Below are 20,443 nucleotides of genomic sequence, written 5' to 3'. Positions count from 1 at the left end.
TGTATATTTGAGTTGCACACGGCGTAAATTAATATCAGTTTATTGTTAATTAAAAAATTAGTTATTATTATATTTTAATTCTTCACTAAAAATCTAATTATTATTATACTAAAAACAGAAATTAAACTATTTGAGTTTATTTTCACCAAATAATCGAATGTTTGAAAAACAAAATACAAATCATATGAAATAATTCATCTTGAAAACAAATTGTGTATTCAATGTGTGACCATATATATCTACGGAAACAGACAAAATAAGGTCACTAACAAATCAATTGGAATAATAAAAATAAAATAAAAGCAATCCCTCAATTCTCAGCCACTATCGTATAAAGAATTATCAAAAATTACATTAATAACCTTATACGCATAATATAGTAATAAATGAATTGATATTAAGCAATTAAATCTAAACCGTATATTAATGAAAATAAAGGGCTGAGATTAGGTTTCTAGTTCTCATTTTAACAGAGGTTTTTATTAGAACCTCTTCCTATATATATATATAGGGTAAAAATAATAGCGAACAAGTTTTTGGCGCCGTTGCCGGGGATTAGTTTAGTTTGATTACTTGTGATATTTTGAATCATTGTGCTTAACTAGTTTAGACATTTTCCTTGATTTATTTTTGTTTTTAATTTTAAGATTGTGTCTTGACTCGTTGTTTCTTGTTCGTTGGTAGGTAGTGCATGAATACAAGGTCTAAGGGTGCTCCTCTTATACCCATTGACCTTGAAGTTGAAGCTTTTTGCCGACACAACAAAGCAAGAGCGAGAAGAGAGAAAGAATTGGAGGGAAACATAGCGAAAAATCAAGAATTGATCCTCCAACTCCAAAGACAATTGGAGGCCATGCAAGGGCGAATTAATGAGCAAGAGGCTCAAAGGAATGCACCACCACCACCACCCATTAGCGAGATGTTCCAACCCGTGGCCCAACGATGAGAAGTGCATGCTCCAAGGATCAATGCCAATAATTTTGAGCTCAAGCCAGCCCTTATAAATATAGTGTAACAAAACCAATTCGTCGGTCTTTCTCAAGATGACCCGAATGGACATCTTGGAAACTTCTTGGAGATATGCGGCACCATCAAGATAAATGGAGTCCCGGAGGATGCCGTTTGACTTTGACTCTTCCCCTTCTCACTAAGGGGCATGGCCAAGACATGGTATCAATCTTTAGAGGGTGGTTCTATTACTACATGGGAAAAGATGGCTCAAAAGTTCCTCAACAAGTTCTACCCTCCGGGTAAAACCATGAAGATGAAGAAGGACATAGTCCAATTTCACCAATTTGATGGAGAATCCTAATATGAAGCTTGGGAAAGATTCAAAGAGATGCTAAGGAAGTGCCCTAACCATGGCTTAGATCAAAACACAATCATTTGTGTATTCTACACCGGGTGTAGTGGTGAGATGCAAAGAGACATGAATGCATCGACCAATGGAGCATTGTTGGAGAAAAGCTACGAGGAGGCCGCCCACATCATTGAGAATTTAGCCGCAAATAGCTATCAATTTTCGGTGGAGGGGATTATTTTGAAGAAAGTGGCGGCTACAACAAGCTCGAATTCGATAGCTCTTTTGACGGCTCAATTGATCGCTATGAATAGCAAAATTGATGTTATGTCCACATCAAAGTCGGAGCCTATGTTGGAGGAATGAACCAACATTGAGGATGTGAACTACATCAATAATAATCGAGGCTTTGGAAACTTCCATCCTCAACACCAAGGAGGGTATCAAGGGCAATACAATCAATGATTTCAAACAAATCGCCACCCAAATCTTGCCTATGGTAATCCCAACAACTTCTTGCAACCACCACCCGGATTTGCGGTGAGTGATGGTATGATCAAGGAAGAGAAGAAGCTCAACCTTGAAGAGATCTTAATGAAATTCATGACGTCCACTCAAGCCCACATGACGAGAACCGATGAAATGTTGGAGGCTCAAGCAACCCAATTGAAAATACTTGAGATGAAAGTGGGGCAAATGCCGAATCCTTAAGCAACCAACATCAAAAAGGACAATTTCTGAGTAACTCCGTTGTGAATCCAAAAGAACATTGCAAGGCTATCACTATAAGAAGTGGGACGATATTTGAAGAGTCCAAGATATCCTCGAAAGTCAAGAACAATTATGAGAGCATTTCTTCAAAAATGCAAGGCGACAAGGAGGAGGAGAAAGACGTGTACAAGGCACCACCACCTTATTACCCACCAATTCCATTTCCTCAAAGACTTCAAAAGAAAAATGCGGAGAGTGAGTTCTCTAAATTCCTTGAGATCTTTCGGAAGGTACACATCAATATCCCACTTGTTGAAGCATTGCAACAAATACCCAAGTATGCAAAATTTCTCAAGGAGGTCATATCCAAGAAGAAGAGAATGGGAAGAATTTGAGACGATCAACCTCACCGAAGAATATTGTGCGTTCTTCAAAAGAAGCTACCCCTCAAGATCAAGGATCCCGGGAGCTTTACTATTCCATGTGATATTGGTAATGGTCGTTTTGGAAAGGCCTTGTGTGATTTGGGAGCAAGCATAAACTTGATGCCTCTCTCAATCTTCAACAAGCTTGAAATAGGAACCATTAAGCCGACCACAATTGCTTTGCAAATGGCAGACCGTTCCGTTTCATATCCAAAAGGGATAGTGGAGGATGTTTTGGTGAGGGTTGACAAATTTATTTTTTCGGTGGATTTTGTGGTCTTAGATATGGTTAAAGACAAGGATGTACCTTTGATCCTTGGACGTCCATTCTTGACGATGGGGAGGTCCCTAATTAATGTTGCAAATGGTGAGCTTACATTAAGAGTCAATGATGAAAATATCACTTTCTCAATCCACAAAGCTCCCAAGCACAAAAATGAAGATGAAGGCATGAGAGTGGAGGAATGCAAATTGATGCAAGTGATTGAACCTTGCTTCAACATGAAAGAAAACTTGAAAGAAGAAAAGAAAGAGGAGAAAGCCCAAGGTGAGGAGGAAGCACATCCAACAAGGCAAGCGCGTGTGCTCCAACTAAATGAATTGGATGAGTATCGTGCATTTGAGAATCCGAGCTTCTACAAAGAGAAAACGAAGAATAGCCATGATGAGATGATGCAAAAATGGGAGTTTGCACCCGATGATGAAGTCCTTCTCCTCACCTTCCGTCACTCACTACCTCCGGAAAATCCAAGATCAAAATGGTCGGGTCCTTTCAAAATCAACAAGGTTTTCAACAATGGAGCAATTGAATTGAGAAAGAATGATGGAAGAACCTTCGTGGTTGAGAAGGAAAGAATCAAGGCGTATTTGCCCTTGAAACTAAAAGTTGAAGTGTTCGTTGGCACCATCCCCGAGCCATGACACCATCATGAAGACGTCTAGCTCACGATGGTAAACTAAGCGCTAGTTGGGTGGCACCCCAACAAGGTACCCTTTAATTTTTGTAAGTTCAATAAGTACACACATACATATATATTTATATATTAATCTATGTATATATTTATATATGTATGTGGTTTATCTTTTTTTTATATGTTAGTTTTTTTTGTGAGTCCGAGACAACTTCTCCTTCTCTTTTCCTCCAAACTCATTTCCACTTTGTGTGAAATAAGTTTGGGGGGGAGGGGAAAGATGGATTAGTTGTCTCATCTATCTTTTGCTTTGTTTGTTTTTGTTGTTTTGGTTTTATTTTGGTTTTTGTTGCTTTGAATAATTGAAGGATTGAGAGTTGTTGTGTTGGTTTATTTTATTTTTATTTTTTTTGGATGGGGTAATTGTGTCAAACTTTGTGATGTTGATTGAATGTCATTGAGCTTATGATATGAATTGTTTCTTGGAAAAATTGTGTGTATCGCTTGTGGATTATGCATGAAAAGTTTGAACTTGTGACAAGTGAGTTAAATATTTTGCCTCCAAGAACTTTGAAATGAGCTTGTAAGATTTAAGCCATTGATTTTCATATTATCACAATCTCATTTCATTCTTGAGTGTAAATCAATTGAACATGCTCGTTAATCTCTAGAACTTGCCATAAGTCCTCTCTAAAAAATGAAAGTAGATGTGTTATGGATGTTGAGATGATTGAAGGCCATCTTTGCTAACCACTTAACCCAAATCATGTCCAAATTCTCATATGATCCTAGTTTACCCACTTTTGTGCCTTATAACCTTTCTTTGAATGAACCAATGCTAAGCGGTAGAACATGGATTACTAGGGGTTACCTTGATGTAAAATGGTTGGAAAAGATTGAAAATATTTATCTATTTTGATTGAATGAAAATCACTAGTCCCCTATGATAAGAAAACAAAAAAAAAGGAAAAAAAAAGTTGAATAAAGAGGATAAAGGGGAGTGATTTACCTTTTGAATCATAATCATGATAAGTATCACTAAGGGTGAAAAGAAGAAATGTGGAGATTTTGGTTTTTGATTGATAAGAGAAATTGTGAATTTGACTTGTTCATTGTGATTGTTAGATTGTGGGATATGAGTCATTTGCCTAAAAACACCTCACCTCACCAAAGAGCCCTCATTACAACCTTATGAAAGTCCTTTTTTATCATTATTTGTAACACATTGAAGCATAGAGAGTTAGGACAAATGGCAAGCCTATGTTAGATTGCTTGCATTGTTTCAATTTGAGTGCAAACACGTCCATTCTAAACACTTGAGAGTTTAGTGCATCATTGAAACATCCACCTTGTGAGGATTCAAGCTTGAATGCTATAATGTTGAACTTACTATCACTTGTGACTTCTTGGAATGCATTTCTACTTGTGATACACTTTTGAAAGATTTTTTTAAAATGTTGAAGCCCTTGAAATGATACCAATTCATGCTCACATGTTTGTTTAATTTTATTTCTCTTCTCTTCGTCGTTTGGGGACAAACAAAACTTTAAGTTTAAGGGGTTGACAAACATGGTTTTCATATGAATTGTTGTCATTTTCTTTCATGTTTTGCTTGTGAGTGCTTGTTTGTGCCTTAATGTTTTGCTTTGTTGAGATTTAATGCTTGGTATAATTTTTGAGGTGTTTTCAGGAAAAATCAAGGATTAATTGGAGTATTTTGAAGATATGAGATTGAAGCACGTCTCGAGAGAAATCCGTGAGCGCAAACGGAAACCAAATCCAAGTCCGGACGAGGGAGAACGGAGCAAAACGAGTGAACTGCGCAAAGAGCCCAGTAGCCCGCGGTCACCACCCGCGGCCGCATGGTGGGACCACGGCTAACTCGCCCTCGACGCCAGAGAACCCCCGCGGTCACCACCCGCGGCCGCGGGGTGGGACCGCGGTTCCCCTGCCATTTTCCCACGTTCTCTAGCCGCGATCACGGGCTGTGACCGCGGGAAAAAGGCGGGGCTCCCCCAAGTGGGCCCCAGTCGTGAATTTGAGCCCTAAAACTCATTTTTCCCCCATTCTTCATATCTATCATCTTCCCCAACATTCAATACATTCTCTTACCTCCATACTAAACCCTAACCTCCATTAATACTCACACCTACCATTTGAAGAAGGCATTGAAGAGGAGAGAAGATTGAAGAAAAGCCATTAATAGGATTTGTCACTCATTACTCTCTTTCATATATGTATTTCTTTGATTTAAGTATATATGTTGTTTGTGAACATGGTAGGATAAAATTCCCCATTGGTTTGGGGGTTAGGCTAGTGGGTCATGTAATGGATTGATTATTATGCTTAATATATGTCTTGATTATTTCCTTGAATTTATATTTTCAAACCCTAGTATTATTTCTTGTATGGATTGTTGGCCACTTTCTATGCATTTCTCATTTGTGATTTGAATCGGGAGAGGATAATCATAATAGATTAGGATCTTAAAATATATTGACTCAATAAACCGGGAGGTTAAGAGTTGGGTGAGAGTTTATCGATCTTATTGTGCTTTTGGGAGTTATAGGTTAGAAGTTGACCGGGAACAGCAACTATGACCCATAATCTACCGTTTTAGTCGTCCGGGAGGGGCTAGAACTAGTGGGGAGATCACTCTAGATAAATAGGAATATCAAGACGAATATTGAGCTAAATTGAAGTCCATTGCTAATCCATCGATGCCTAATCCCTAAACCACCTTCATCATCTTGTTAATCCATTTTGCTTGTTTAATTTACTTAGTCTTTCAACTTGTTAGGTAATCAACTAGTTAATCAAACCAATCACCTTATTGCTTAGTCTAAATAGCCTTAGTGCAATGAATTAGGATAATCATTAGAATTGAACTACTAGTCCTTGTGGAATACGACATTGCTTCCCTTATATTGCAACTATACCTTACACTTGCGGCGTAGTAAAAATAATAGCGAACAGTATGAGCTTGTATACTTAGGCCTTAGATAGGTTTTGTGTATCTTATTTGGGTTTCTTATAAAAAAAAAGGAAGGGCCCTTAATTCCATCATCATCAGCGACTCCCCTTAATCTGGTGGAGATACGGTACATTAGATTAATGAATTAATTAAGGCCCATGTAAATGCTAAGCCCTAACCCATTTCTCCTATCTACTCTGTGTGTGTGTGTGTGTTCGACTCTTTAAAGTAGTCATGGCTTCTCCAGCCATCTCAGCAGATCTCTACTCCAACACTCCTCCATCTTCAAAAACATCTACATCGCCACCACTTCTATCCTTTTGCTGCGACCCCACACTCCTCCGCGCGCCTCTTACCCCTTAGACACCTTCTCCTCCGACCCAATTTTCTCGGTCCCCACCCAATTATCCTCCTCCACCCTCTCCTTCGGCTCCGTCGCCTCCCGAATCGAGAATCTCCAAGAGGGGCTCTGTCTTCTCGACACCCGGCTCCGCCACGAGTTTTACGACTTTCTCATCGTGTTGCGGCAGCTCCACGGTCACCTTCGCCACCATCAGTGCCAGTATATATGCTGCAGTGGATCATCCGATCTTCATGGTGCTCTTCGTCGCTTTCCGACTACAAGATGAACGACGTCACGAAATCGATGCCGAAAAACACTAGCATGTCGATAAACAAGGCAACGAGGCAAAGAATTCCAATGAGCTCTGAGAGGGCGAGGATGTGGATCGATGTCGAAGTGGGGATCTTATCGTGCCAGTGGTGGAGAAGGAAACAAAGCCTCTGAAATAGAATTGTGTCATGTTATTTGGGACAATCTAAAAAGGATATTATGTTTTAACTAATGGGACGGAGAAAGTATTTTTTTTTTATCTTTATAAGATTTTTTTATCCTTATTATATAAAAATGAATATTTTTATATATGGATTCTTTAGATAAATCCTACTAAGTCTAGGTACTAAGAAATCTCTTATATATACTAAATAATTAATCTTGTATATATAAATCTAAATCTCTGTCAGATCTTTTTCCCCTGGAGAAATACCTTTAATCTCTCTCTCATTCTTCTTGGTTAAGGGCAATAAAATAACAGTGATTAATGTTGAATGATGCTCAAAGTGTTGGGGAAAGGGAAAAGAGCATGTGAAAGTGGCGAGTGTTGCTTCAAGTCCAAGCGATCACAACTATCATTTTTCAATATTCACGCATGCCACGCCCATCACCATTTCTCGCCTATGTTATGTGTCCTTTTTTTTTTTTTTTTTTTTTCCAGAACATTTTAAAGTGTTGAAGAAAATATCATATTTTCGATCAAAGTGATAATAAATTTTTCATGTCAGCATATGCTTGATATATACTCAAAAGGGCGTGAGTGTTGAAGAAGTCGGATTCCAACTATTACATCCATCTATTAGATATATTTTGCAACATATATTCTAATAATCACAATAATGGCAATTTCTATAATTTTAATATCTATAAATTATTATATTTAGTTTGTGGGTTTATTCATGACAATCTATGTATAAATTATTGTATTACCATATTTTTTATTACTTGATTAGTAACATATATTTTTTATTTTAGAATAAACTATTGAATTTGAATTTTAACATCCGCCTGAAAATTATTGTTCTTATATATAATAAAATACTTATATAAAATGATAAAAGGTTTTGTGTAACGAGTAACTGTATATGGATAAAATATATAATTTAAAAAAAAAATCAAAGAAACATGCTTTTTAACATACTCTCTCAGTCCCATATATAAATCTTGAAACGTTTTCTTTTTTGGGCCGTCCCACGAATCTTGACACATTTCCAAATAAGGTAATAATTATTATCTTTTCTCTCCTACTTTATCACTTTCTACTTTATCATTTTTATACTTTATTAATTACACACTTAAAATACTAATCTATAATTCCTTAATTCTCGTGTCGAAACCAAATATGTCAAGATTCGTGGAAAAGAGGGAATATTATTTTATTATGATTGTATTTGTCTTCTAAAACTTCCTTCAATGAATTGTTGAATGTCATTATTTTAAATTAAATATTGATTTTCTTTAATCATATTTATAATTTATGATGTAGAGTGATTCATGTCCAGTTTCGCCCGGCTACTACCTAATTTTGTTTAAACTGAAATAAAAAGGTAAAAAATACTTCATTCGTGGATTAATTCTTGAGTCATTTTATAAGGACAAGTGGAATAAAAATCTCATATTTATTATAGTTATAAATTGACTAATTCGATTGAACGGTGAGTCCAAAATGACAATATTGATAAGTCAGGAGTCATTAGAATTAATGATCAATTTTTTTTTTGTGGAAGAATCAAAATTAAAAAAATAAATCACGAATTAGTGGACGTGATTAAAGTATATAGTTAAAGTTCAGGAGGCAGAAAAAAAGAAAGAATATATGAAGTAATTTCCGATTTGGAGCGTTAACATGATTATTGTCATTGATTAACACACATCTTACTTTTCTCTTGCAAAAGTAGAAGAGAATATATTAAGTTCAACTGAATCAAAAATGTTATTGCGTTGGACCTTTAATTACTTACTCATATTTTACTAATTACTATAAACCTTTCAAATGATAGGATCAAATTTGGGTCTATATAACTTGATCAATTAATAATTATACAACACCGACACGTAAAGCATGAAAAAGTATAATTGACAACAAGCTAGACCAAAAAGCAAAATAACATGAAATAGATGAAATAGCGCCGAACGCAATTAAAGAGATAAACACGTAATCTAGTTTCAATTAAAAGGTTGACCATATCTTAATAAGATAAAACAATTGGGTCCAACAAAGCTATAAATGTATTCTTAAAAAAAGAAGAAAAAAAGCCATAAATGTAGGGATTATTATATGTTTAAGAATAATGTCCTCTATTAATATTTTTTAATCCACAAACAAACAAAATCATTAATAGCTCGCACTTTTTTTCTATCCATGTGTAGGTACATAAAACTCCTGCGGTACATAAAACTCCTGCAGCACATGACATATTTCCACTCTCTCTATTTATTATTATGATTAGAGTTCCTCGCCAAAAAAATAAATATAAAAAAATAAAAATAAATAAATAAATAAAATATTATGATTTGAGCATCGGTATTGATTGATCCTCTAATTAACTTGTGTTCAAGATCTCGTCGAAGGACATCGAGGCTTGTGTTTTTTTTTGGGTCGCCGTCTTCACCGCTTTGTTACCTATTGACCGGACAAATAAAATTTCTTCGCTCCACGCCGATATCATGAAATCGCGACTCTCCGACATCTTTGTCCTCTTTGATGCATGAATGTCCTCTCGAGATATAACGATTTGAATTTTCGATTGTGTCGTAGAATCTTCCACGTATTCCACCACTTGAATGGAACACCCTTGTTTCTGATTGTGAACAAGGTTAGCGTCTTATCTATGATTATATTGTTGCTATGGCCGCTTGGTCACTTGGCATGAGCTTCAACCCATGTAGCCTCCCAAAGTTTCACTTTGGAAGTGACACGCCTCCAATGACTTTTTACTTGTCAGAGCGTGAACAACTTGGGCATCATCGTGTTGATCCGCTCCATCACTACCTTCCCCCAATAGGCTTCATTTTTTTGGTCAACACCATGGATGACATCGTTCATTTTCTCGATCCAAATTCGGACGAAGAGGTCGGTTTCTTCGACCGTATGCGTATGGCGCTTTCCGCTGGTCTTTTAACCTTCCTCCCTAACTGTCCTTTTCCCCTTCCTCTTCGCCGACATCAGTTGAGGCTCGGTTGAACTGACGCCCTCTTTCTTTTCCTCGTTCAAATTAATTTCCTCGAGGTCCGATTGATAATACGACCTCGAAAAAGTGTTTGGATGAAGAAAGAATTTTGAAGGAACGAATGTAAGAAATTGAGATGAGATGAGATGAAATGATGAAATAAAGAAAAAAAATATTTTTAGAAAAAAGCAAGTTAGCAACAAAGAACCATTACCTATTTTTCATTATTTATTTATTAATATTACATAGGCACGTGCAATGCACACACCGGAGAAAATCACGCATGAGTCAAGCTCATCCCATCGCATTCCTCGTCTGAATTAGTCGACTCTTCGCCAAGGTCGCTTGAGCTGGGCGATGAACCGGACCAATGTGGATGCTCTTAATTGCTTGTAAATACGCTAAGTATAAGTTAAATTTTAAATTTTTATAATATTACGTCAAAAAATATACTACTAATTCTTAAGTTTTTAGAATTCAATCTAAATTAAAATTTCGATCACATTTTATCCTATATGAAAACTAATTAATTACGTGATAACTCTAATTCGGGCCGAATTCTACATGAAAGCCAGAACACATAAGATTAAACGTGGCTACAATCCTAATCTGGGATTAATTCCAAAAAATTAAAAGTTCAGATATATTTTAACCAGGAAAATAATATTATGTAAAAATTGAAATTTAAGAATACTTCATTTATTCATAAGTAATATGTACATAGTGGTATATCTTGGATCTTCACCAAGTTGGTTGCATTTGTATCTACCTATATCCTTCAACTAAAAACAGAAAAAAGGTCTAATGCACAGCAGTTGGCTCCTCCAAGTGCGTTTCATCTCGTGTAACAACACCACTAACTCACGATAATAGAAGATGAAACACGATTTGCATTTGCAATAGAGGATCACGCACACGGCTCAAATGTGCATCTTGTTGTTTTTACCTAAGCTCTCTTGTGTGATTGAGGTTGCTGCTTCTGGTTCAGCTTCACCAGGAGCTCCGCATAGAGGATCTCGTTCCAGGCATCGGGCACTCCCGGGAGGCACCAATGGCTGCAGTCCTGGAAAGTCAGAGGTGACCGCTTCTCCTCCTCCGTGTACTGCTGCTTCCTATATATCGAGGGATGCGCATCCTTCCGATAATCTGTCAATTTCGTCACATTCATATAACCTACAGAGGTTTTCATCCCTCTAAAAACACGTTCTAGAACGCTCATTTTGTCTGGATACGGTGAAAGATAAGCATCATTCTTGATTGGCTCTGTTTCATTGTCACATTGACCCCCAGAATTCCACTGCCCTCCACTGCAGGGCAAAATTAATGTTCATTGCTTATCAAATCAAGTTTTCATCATGTTGTATTTATTATTTTTAAAAGATGCAGTCTAAATTTCAACAATGGAACAAAATCAATCCAAGATAGTGAAGGGATTCACCTGAAATGAGAGGCTGAGTAGCCTCTGAAGAACACGAGGGACTTTCTTGGATCGACATTGGCATCAATCCATCTACCCCACGTTGTTATAGCTCTGTGAAAGGCCTCAAGAACATTCAACTCACTATACACATGACTACCTTCTTGATAGTAGTCCTGCCTGAAAAAATGCAACACATATACTTGTTCAGCAACAAAATCAAACTCAACATCGATTTCTTTCTAAATTTTATACCCTTTGGAAGTCTTGTCATGAGTCCACCAGTGGCCAGTGTTGAACAAGAGTACATCTGCATCTTTGTATTTATCAGCAAAGCTGCTGACCAGATCAAGCCGAAGCGTTTCCTTCTTAGTCCCATTCTTTTCAACGAATTCCCATTCTTGAACCAAGAAAGGAGACACGAAGAACTCAACCGTGCAGTTGTAGTCCTAAACGGATTGAGAAACAAGTTACATAAAATCAAAACAAGGACCAAATCATCAAGATATTGTGGAAAAAGGGATTCACTTACTTCAAATAAAAACGAATAAGAAGCTTCGCTTCGAAAATATTGCCTCCCAGAAACTTCATACACTTTCTTTTGATCTTTCACAGAGCTCTTCAGAATGCAAATGAGAGATTCCCACATATTCCTATTTAGAGAATCACCAACAAAAACCAGCCGTTTCCCTCTCAACATTTCCAACATATGACTTCCATTCAACCTGAAACCATTTTCAAGATTCAATGCTATCAATTTGTGCAGAAAGCAATTTATCATCTGGCAATATTTCCACAGTCAACACAATGTAGATGAATCAATGCGAGAATCCGGATTAGATACAAACTTTACACACACAAAAATTGCAGTAATTATCAATCTGATAGATTAGTTAAGATGTCAGTCTCAGTAAATACCTACTGTAATAAATAGCGTATGAAATGACCTAGTTATAATACCTCGGCAAAGTGCAGGCTTTAGGCTTCCATTTATGCTTAAGGTACCCATGATCAGGCCTGCCATTGAGGAAACAGTTGAACTGTTCATCTATCAAAGAGCAAGAACCGGGTTCGTATAAAGGGTAAGACTCATCCCTCACCCAATTCCCATCAAACAGATCACAGACCGACAATTCATCCGACACCTTCGCGTAATCTACTTCTCCGTCCTTGGTCGGAAAAGAAATTGAATTCTTAACCAGAGAAGCCGAATTCGCAATCGTGCTCTGATTACTCTTCGGCAATTCAGTTTGTTTCGGATTCAATTGAGTCTGATTATTGATCGGCTCCAAGGCTTCAAGTTGATGAGAAACCTCTGCATTGTTAATCGAATCGGGGGTGTCGGCGGGCGGTGGAGAAGAAGAATTGGGGAAGAAATAGAAGACAATTGAGGAAAAATGGGAGCGGTAGGGGGCGTCGGAGAGGGTTGAAGATAGAGAGGGAGGAGTTGAGGAGTTGGTGAGAGTGTTAATGTCGGCGAACCATGGAGAGGAGGAGCTGGAGGAGGGGGTGAAGGCGAGGAAGATGGTGAAGGCGATGGAGATGAAGATGAGGGCGTATGCGAAGGAGATGGTTTTCCTAGTTCTGAATATTGATAGGTTGGTTTTCAAGTAGGAGACGAGAGTTCCGCCGTTGATGGGTGCGTACTTCGCTATATCCGCCATGTACGAAACGGTAACCGCTCGCACTGCACCAGATGTACTTGTAGAGAGAGAAGGAAAGAAGAGAGAGAGAGAGAGTACGTGTTGAAAGTTTGTTACTACTGAGGACTCTTTGAGTCTTCGTGTAGTCTTGAGAGAGAGAAAAAGAGAGGAAACTCGGGAAAAGTTGTTATTTGCGAAGATTCTAATTGCCTGTGTGTGTGTGTGTGTGTGTGTGAGAGAGAGAGAGAGAGAGAGAGAGAGAGAGAGAGAGCCAAGTGTTACAGCATGAAGATATGTTCAGTGGGAAACTATATAGTGGTTACTCTGCAATGTGTACTATGAAAATCACATGCACGATGCAGGCTTATACATAATTATAACATATAGTAATATAATTTAAACATTCATAATTTGATATACTGTATCAAATTTATGCCCCATTTTTAACTTTTTAATTATTTTTCATTCTTTTTCCTTCGATTTAAATTTTATACTTTAGGTATTATAATTATTAACAATAGTTTATTTTATTTAATTATGGTATAACTAGTTTTTTGTTATTTAATTCTAAATTTATTTATTTTATTAAAATTTATTATTAGGATTGATAAATATAAAATTAGGGTATATAGTTTATTTAATTTTAATTTATAAAATAAAAGTTAAATATAATTTATTCCCCTGCAAGGAAATTATAATATTATTACTACTTTCATTTGTCCACAAAAATTATAATATTTCCTTTTTGAAAAGTATCCACTAAGATAAAAAAAATTAAATTAACAAATTTTTATATAAGAAGACAATTTTGCCCCTATCATTAAATTTTTAATACACTATTCTATTCTCTCTTTCCTCTCTCTACAGATGATGGCAACAATGCCACAATTTTTCACTATCGTGTACGAGTCGCCAACGATGATCTCAAATTTCAAATAAAAAAGATTGTTGGGGAAACCGAAGGCGAAAGAACGATGCTATCTCGGAGCCGTGTCTATTCTTCTCAAGAGTTCTCCTAAAGATGATTGTGTAGCTTCAAGCAATAGTGATTCATAATTGAGGCAAAGAAAGTGGCATTGGCGGTGGAGGTAGTGACGACAGTTTTCTCGTCTCATGGTCGTCCAACGGAGAAGGAGAGAAAGAGCCAGAGGGAGAGATGACAATTTAGTAATTGTACCGATTGATCGGGACGACGATGATCGCCCCGAATTTTACGGAAGAATTGCCGGAGAAAAACTTGTGCAGTTCGATTCGTCGTGAAGACAGGGTCGACGGTCGGATTTTTGTGGTGATTTGACTGAAAATTGATCGAGGATTTTTGTTAATGTTCTTGCATTCACAACTAGTTCGATGAATTCAATACTGTATCGCTAATGTTGGTTGTGAATTCGAGTTTTAAAGCTCGAATTCACAACTAGTTGTCTTGGTTGTAAATTTCAGTTTTAAAAACTAGAATCACAACTCTAATACAGATTAGTTGTGAATTAAAGTCTTAAAGCTATAATCCACAACTAGGAATAATATTGATTTTGAATTCAAGTTTTAAAACTAGAATAGACAACTCGAAAATTGATTGGTTGTGAATTTGAGTTTTAAAGCTACAATTCACAACTACAATTAATAGTCTTTTGTTGTGAATTCGAGTTTTAAATTAGAATTCACAACTCAAAAAATAAATTGGTCGTGAATTCGAGTTTTAAATGTATAATTCATGATTAGGAATAGTCTTGGTTGTGAATTTGAGTTTTAAAGCTAGAACTCACAACTCGAAAATAGATTGATTGCGAATTCGAGTTTAAAAGCTATAATTTACAACTATGAATAGTCTTCGTTGTGAATTTGAATTTTAAAGGTAGAATTCTCAACTAAAAAATTAGTGGATAATTTTTAAATATTTTTATGTAAATGGTAAGTATGGAGTAAGTTTTTTCAATCTTAATGGATAATTTTTAATTTATCTTTTACTATTTCAATTTGAACATTTTTGAAGTCCACTCCTATTTTTTTAATCTTTATTTACACTTAATATTTACAAAAGATTCAATCATTTTTTTTAGAGGTAAAAAAAGATTCAATCATTCAATACATCGAATTGGTGTGTTCTGTTTTTTTTTCAACTCTAAGTGAGTCCATCTTTCCACTTAATACATATCACTAATCATTTATTAAAACCCATGCTTCTCAAACCAAACTACATTTTTATTTTGGGGTTTTGGTAAATAAAATCATGAATTATTTGAAATTTGCAATTTAACGTGATTTTTGAAATGTGACAAATTCAATCACCATATTTTCAATTTTTGCAATTTGCTACTCTTTAGTTGAAAATTTATCACAAAAAAATGGAATAAAGAAATCTAAGAAAATTTTATAACATCACAATTATTTTTATTTTTATTTTTATTTTTATTTTATATTTATCTCATATTTTTTAGGGTGGAGAACAGAAGAGAAATGTTATCACATCAATACTTTATGATGATATTATTATGAATTGAAGCAACAAGGAAAATAAATGGTCCTAATTGGTTTTCATGTTGTCCGGAAGAAAGTATCGTACATTACAAAATATATAAAATAACAAAAATGAAATATATATATATATATATATATATATATATATATATATATAGTAGGGGGCGGTTATTCAATAAACCACCCTTATTTTAAAAATTACGAACCAGCAAAAATGCATGAATTTTATGTATAACACGCATGAATAAACTGTATAAATGTATGAATATCGAAAAAATAATTTTTTGCTACCTTTGTGATTCGAACTCATGACCATGAATATATCCAACAAGGTGATGAATCAATCGTAGATCTTGATGATCTAAGGGCTGAAAATGGTTCTTAATTTATATTTTAATAAGTGTTCTTATTTTAGCCTTCCCCTATATATATATATATATATATATATATATATATTCCATTAAAAAGAATGCACCCTAAGTAAAAACTGGGCCACAGAATATTTCCTATTTCATGATGGAACTTATAGATTAATGAGGTACTTTTACTATTTAATAAGAGCTATATATCGGCCTCAAAGTAAAAAGCTATATATTTGGTTATATATACTCTCTAAGTCCTCTACAAGTGCTTCTCAAAAAAAAAAAAAAAAGTCCTCTACAAGTGGTATGATTTTAATGTTACACATTTTAATAAATAGTTGAGATTTATATAAAAAATAGAGAAATGGTTTATATATCAAATTTGACAATTAATAAATAGTTTGTGAGATATTTTTTTAATACATATTGAGTATGAATGAATTTGAAAATATAAGAATATATATATAGTGTTATTTTTTCAAAATTAGATTGACTTCAATTATTTGTCTTACAATCTAATAATTTTATTATTATTATTATTATTATTATTATTATTATTATTATTATTATTATTATTATTATTATTATATATATATATATATATATATATATTTAAATATTATTACACAATACTCATTAAGATGATAATATTGTTATTGTACACTATTTTAAATCAAATACTAATATTTAAAATAACATAAATTTTTACTAATTAATATAACTCATAAATAATGATATTTTGATACTTTTACATAATTTATATTTTTTAAAATATCGTGATTTCGTGAACTGTGCTACGCATGAGAGGGCGTACATGTGGGTAATGAATTTGCAAATTTTCAAATATAAGGCTTGTATTATGTTTAAACTCTAAACTAATGGGCAGAGACGGATCTAGAGGCCGGGCAGCCTCGGCGGTCGCCCAGTCAATTTTTTTTTTATTACCTATATATATATATATATATATATATATATATATATATATATTGATGAAATCTCGGCGGTCGCCCGATTTGTTTTCTTTACTAAAAATTCATTAAAATCATCCGATGAAATCTCGCCCAGTCCTAATTAAATTCCTAGATCCGTCCCTGCTAATGGGTGACGAATCTCTAATTATTTAAACTCAAAAGAGATTTTGAATTGTTAGGCGTCGAACTGATCGTATCATCATGAATGATAATATCGCAGTCTTCGATTTTAATAACAAAAGTAATCTTGTCTTAAAAAACAAAAAAAAAAACAACAAAAGTAGTTTCAATTATTATAATTATTAGTGTATAAAATACGCTGGATCTTAGTATATATGTATGTAAAGAAAGATAATTCATTTAGCAAAAAAGAAAAAAATTGCGTTGCCGACACAGCAAATGAGTTATAACGAAATGGGTCGGAAAATAATCAACTCTCTCATTTAATTGAGGGGTTTTAATCATAACAATAAATGATACAGGTTTTTGTTAATTTTGTAGGATGTGCCTTCCGTTGTTGATTTAATTATACAACGTCACATTTATTAAGAGGTCCCATTCAAAAAAAAAAAATTCGAAAAGAAATGTGAATGTTCGTGGAATTAAGAGATCTAATTTCCTAATTCAAGAGAGAGAGAGAGAGAGAGAGAGAGAGAGAGTGTTGGAAAAGTAAGAAAAAGCTAGAACCGAAAAGTGGAAAAGAAACTTTTCTCTCATTATCTTCTGATAAAAAAAAAAAGGAGTACAGCAAGAGGTATATAAACACTCACGCACTCATGCAATACAGCTGCAAATTCTAACTAACTAGCCAGCTAGGATAATGAAAGGAGCAATCGTGTGTGCATGCACCCATGCACAGTGAAGATACATTTCCAACACGCCCCCTCAAGATGGAGCGTAAATGCTGGAAAAGCCCATCTTGCTCATGATGTTATGCAAGACCGGAGCAGGTAATGCCTTAGTCAAAACATCTGCAAGCTGCAAGGTATTTTTCACATGTAGTGGCTGCACAACACCTTGCTGGAATCGTTCACGAACAGTGTGGCAGTCGATTTCGATGTGCTTGGTTCTTTCATGAAAAACCGGATTGTTGCAGATGTATACTGCAGCTTGATTGTCACAGTAAAGCGGCGTGGCTTTACTCTGCGGAATCCCAAAATCAAGTAAAAGATTACGTATCCAAGTGACTTCACAACATACTTGTGCCATAGCGCGATACTCTGCTTCAGCCGAAGAACGAGAGATCGTGCTTTGCTTCTTTGATCGCCAAGAAACAAGTGAAGAGCCAAGAAAAACGGCAAAACCAGTAACTGATTTTCTGGTGGTAGGGCATGAAGCCCAATCAGCATCACAGAAGGCAGATAAGCTAAGACTAGAATCTTTGGCAAAGAAAAGACCGTGCCCAATGCTACCCTTCAAGTATCGCAAGACACGTTCAGCTGCAGTAAGGTGACCTTCACACGGCTTAGAGACAAATTGGCTCAAATTATGAACCGCAAATGTGATATCAGGTCGAGTTAAGCTGAGATATAAGAGCCTTCCAATAAGTCTTCTGTAAGAAGAAGCATCTGACAGAGGAGCTCCTTCATTTAAAGTCAAATGTTTACCTGACTCCATAGGAGTAGAAGCAGGTCTGCAACTGACTAAACCAGTATCTTTGAGTAAGTCTAATACATACTTCCTTTGGCAAAGATAAATGCCTTGATTATTGCGAGCTATTTCCATACCAAGGAAATAGGAAGGTCTTCCCAAGTCTTTGTATTTAAAAGTGTGACCCAAAAACTGCTTGAAAGAAGAGACTAAGTCATCATCATTGCTGGTAATCAATATGTCATCTACATAAACCACAAGACCCAAAAATTTTGAGCCTTCCTTCTTGTAAAAGAATGAGTGATCACAAGCTGACTGAACTAATCCAAAATCACTGAGTGCCTCAGAAAATTTGATATACCATTGCCTCGAGGCCTGCTTGAGGCCATATAAAGACTTCTTGAGCTTACACACTGATCCTGGAGGATAAGGTTGCCCCTCTGAATCAAGGAGGCCTGGAGGAAGCTCCATGTAAATATCCTCAGACAAATCACCATAAAGAAATGCATTATTGATATCAAGATGTGTGAGGGACCAATCATGAATAGCAGCTAACGAAAGCATCATCTTGACAGTAACCAACTTTGCCACTGGGGAGAAGGTGTCAAGATAATCAATACCAGCCTGCTGTGTATACCCTTTGGCAACAATTCTTGCCTTATACCGATCTAGAGATCCATCTGCAAAGAATTTAGTGCGAAAAACCCATTTGCATCCAATGGCAATCTTATCGGGAGGTAATAAGGTGACATACCAAGTGTCAGATTTAATAAGAGCCTCTAACTCAGCCTGCATAGCTTTCCTCCATTCAGCATACAAGGAAGCTTGATGATAGGAGGAAGGTTCAGGAATGGCAGAGAGAGAGCAGATTAATCGATAGTAAGAGGAGGAAAGTCTAGAATAGGAGATGTATTTATGGAGAGGATAAGGAGAAGAAGTAATAGAGTTGCATACATAATCTGACAAATGAGCAGGAACCTTGCTAGTTCTGCCAGATTTTGTAGTAAGAGAAGGAGGAGGTGCTGCTGATGCAGGAACAGAAATAGGAATGGCCATGGAAGGACTAGATGAAGTAGGAGCAGAATTAGCAGTAGTTGTGGCAGTTGGAAGAGCAGATTCTATAGGAAAAGTGAATTGTGGCTCAGGAAAAGATGAAGAGGGAAGATGAGAGTAAGGAAAAGTATTTTCATGAAAAATCACATCCCTACTAATGCTCACTTGCTGAGTATCTAAATTCAGCACCTTATAACCCTTGTAACCAGGTGGATAGCCCAGAAACAGACACTTGGAAGCTCTAGGTGAAAACTTTGACCTATGTCTGTCTAAAGTGGAGACAAAACACAAACACCCAAAAACCCTTAAATGTGAATAAGATGGTTGTTTCCCAAACAACATTTCAAAAGGAGTGGTGTTATGTGGAAGAACTGAAGATGGTGTTCTATTAATGAGATAAGAAGCAGTGTGTACACAATCTCCCCAATAGGTGACAGGTAAATGGGATTGGAAAAGCAGACTCCTAGCTACATTAAGGAGATGTTGATGCTTTCTTTCCACTCTAGCATTTTGCTGAGGAGTGGAGACACAGGAATGATGAATGAGAGTGCCAAATTTAGAATATAGTTCTCCTAAATTGAACTCTGGACCATTATCACATCTAAGAATTTTGATACTCTTCCCAAACTGAGTTTGTATGGTATTGAAAAATTGGGTGAGAATTTCTTTAACATCAGATTTATGCTTCATTAAGAAGGTCCAAACAAATCTTGAATGATCATCAACAATTGTGAGAAAATAAACATATCCTTGTACAGTGGGTGTTGGATATGGTCCCCATATATCACAGTGGATCAAATCAAAAATATTCTGAGCTACAGTTTGAGA

At 35.7% G+C, this 20,443-nt stretch overlaps 1 protein-coding gene and 1 non-coding gene across 2 annotated transcripts; both read right to left on the bottom strand.

Annotated features, from left to right (window-relative positions):
• Positions 1-1,261: 1,261 nt before the first annotated feature.
• Positions 1,262-1,368, bottom strand: LOC130991105 (small nucleolar RNA R71). Its single transcript, XR_009091067.1, has one exon. It is a non-coding gene; the product is annotated as a small nucleolar RNA R71 (small nucleolar RNA).
• Positions 1,369-10,781: 9,413 nt separating this feature from the next.
• On the bottom strand, positions 10,782-13,511 carry LOC130988767 (protein trichome birefringence-like). Its single transcript, XM_057912725.1, has 5 exons — positions 12,482-13,511; positions 12,054-12,246; positions 11,777-11,970; positions 11,543-11,701; positions 10,782-11,411 (listed from the first exon to the last, which is right to left on the bottom strand). The coding sequence occupies exons 1-5, from the start codon at positions 13,183-13,185 to the stop codon at positions 11,051-11,053; spliced, it is 1,611 nt and encodes a 536-aa protein (XP_057768708.1). The 5' UTR covers positions 13,186-13,511; the 3' UTR covers positions 10,782-11,050.
• Between the last annotated feature and the right edge of the window lie 6,932 nt (positions 13,512-20,443).

This window comes from Salvia miltiorrhiza, chromosome 6 (assembly GCF_028751815.1).
Source record: "Salvia miltiorrhiza cultivar Shanhuang (shh) chromosome 6, IMPLAD_Smil_shh, whole genome shotgun sequence".
NCBI lineage: Eukaryota > Viridiplantae > Streptophyta > Magnoliopsida > Lamiales > Lamiaceae > Salvia > Salvia miltiorrhiza.
Note: the sequence above shows the minus strand (reverse complement) of the source record. Positions and strands in the feature narration are given on the sequence as shown.

What these genes read in the sequence shown, in the direction of transcription:
- LOC130988767 (XM_057912725.1), bottom strand. Translation starts at nt 13,185, where the DNA reads ATGGCGGATATAGCGAAGTACGCACCCATCAACGGCGGAACTCTCGTC. An exon ending in AAAGCCTGCACTTTGCCGAG is followed by an intron (nt 12,247 to 12,481) that starts GTATTATAACTA and finishes AAATGGTTTCAG; the next exon opens with GTTGAATGGAAGTCATATGT. An exon ending in CTTATTCGTTTTTATTTGAA is followed by an intron (nt 11,971 to 12,053) that starts GTAAGTGAATCC and finishes CAATCCGTTTAG; the next exon opens with GACTACAACTGCACGGTTGA.